General features: G+C 49.6%; 1 protein-coding gene across 1 annotated transcript; it reads left to right on the plus strand.

Moving 5' to 3' along the window:
* On the plus strand, positions 1-1,467 carry TEOVI_000256900 (Sperm-tail PG-rich repeat, putative; the record flags this gene model as incomplete). The annotated part of the gene is made up of 1 exon (XM_067225622.1): positions 1-1,467. One exon carries the CDS (start codon positions 1-3, stop codon positions 1,465-1,467), a length of 1,467 nt encoding a protein of 488 aa, XP_067081723.1.
* Positions 1,468-1,841: the final 374 nt, after the last annotated feature.

The following is a 1,841-nucleotide window of genomic DNA, read 5'->3' on the forward strand; positions in this document are numbered from 1 at the left end:
ATGGTCGGTGGGTTCACTGAGTGGGCGCACCTTCGGCTACGCGACCATCGCCCTGGGCCGATGAATTACGACCTAACCGTTTCTGATGCACCAAAACGCTCAATTCTTGGAAAATATCCGATACGGCAGTCGGGTTCTGGGGTAGGTCCGGGCCAATACTGTATACCATCAACTATTGGAGACTGCCGCTCGACAATCCTCCGCCCACCGGTTGCAGCTGTTCCAGGAAATGCCGATCGCGTTTCGCCTAAGAGGCCTTCACGCAGCGCGTCAAAGGGTAGAGCGGCCATACGCAGCGTAAGCGAAACGAAGAAATACTTAGCTGATGCTCCCGCGTTCTCTATTTACGGGAAATTAAAGGATATCACGCCGGTTAATTTGGCAGGGCCAGGTGACTATGATTTTCCTTCCACTTTTGGAGCCCCAGGGAAGGGACCGACGTTTGGAAAGCGGACAAAACTGCTAACCACCCGCGACATCGTACCGGGACCCGCAACATATGATGTGCCCCGATTTGGCGACGAAAAGCCTAAGGGGAGGGAAATAATTACAGCCATTGAGAGGAAGCATAAAACGGATACGGGTCCTGGACCAGGGAGTTATGACGACCCCACTACAATTGCCGCACGCATTGCAAGGACAAAGCGGTTCATCGTTGACGTACCCACCTTCGGTGTTCGCCCACCCACTCCCTCCGTTGCTATTCACCGTGGCCCGGGACCTGCCCAATATGGGGATGTGAGCCGCATCATGACGAAGACGGTAACACGCACACCGATATTCCGTGAACCGACGGTGCGACCACCAAAGAGTGAGGCCGAAGTTGTGAAGGAAGAGCCCGTTTCAGACGGTAACCTGCCATCTGACTTTGACTACACGTACAGTAAAGGAGTTAGCTTCGGACCTCGTTCCTTCGTTTTGTTGGTACCGTCTACGAGTGATGTAGTTGGACCTGGCTCGTATGATCTCTCTAAAGTGCCACACAGAGTTAGAGGCGGTCGCTTTGCACAACATCCGTATGATTTGCATGCCGCTGCTAAGGCTCTTATGAAATCACGAGAAGTTGCCGTCACCGGTGGTGGCCCCATGTACAATCCCAACATTGATGCTGTGAAGCCCGTCAAATCCTTCTGTATTCCAGGTTTCGGAGCGGCTAAGAGGTTTTGTGACCAAACAAGCACCGGTTCCAACTTCTACAACATCAGGCCGCTGTCGCCAGGTCGAAGTACGGTGTTTTATCGTGGTGATTACAACAAAAGTGCATATCTTAAGGGGCAAGAGTCTTCGAAATTAATGTATAATGTCAAGAATGGTACCATTGCTGAAGGCGTGGAGCAAGGCAAAGGCGTTACATTTGGCATCCGCTACCCCGCTCGCGCTACTCATCAAGTGTGCAAGCCGTATGATGAAACGACTAACATCAATTGCGTTTACGCGGATGAGATGACGTGGTTAGTCGGAAGGTAGTAAAGAACTCCTCATAATCCAAGTCACCGTTGTTTTTTTTTTTTAAAAAAAGAGGACACACGTGAGAGTATTGTTGATGGTTGCCGCCATGGTGTACAACCGACTGTCCGTATTTGTAATCGACGCAACTTCTTTAGTTTTTGGGGCGCAGTGGTAAGCGAAGAAATGCGTTTCGTGGAGCGATGAAACTCAACTTTACACAGTCAGATATGGGTAAGGAATGTGCCTCTCCCAACCTTGTTGCACCGTATTTATTGTAGGAAGTATACTCTGGCTGCGTACCCTTGCTCTTTATCATAAATTGAATGTATGAAATATTGAATCTCCGTTTGCGGATTATGTTTCTCTCTCTCTCTCTCTCTATATATATATAT

The sequence above is a fragment of the Trypanosoma equiperdum genome (genome assembly GCF_001457755.1).
Source record: "Trypanosoma equiperdum strain OVI genome assembly, contig: ctg_56, whole genome shotgun sequence".
In the NCBI taxonomy this organism is placed as follows: domain Eukaryota; phylum Euglenozoa; class Kinetoplastea; order Trypanosomatida; family Trypanosomatidae; genus Trypanosoma; species Trypanosoma equiperdum.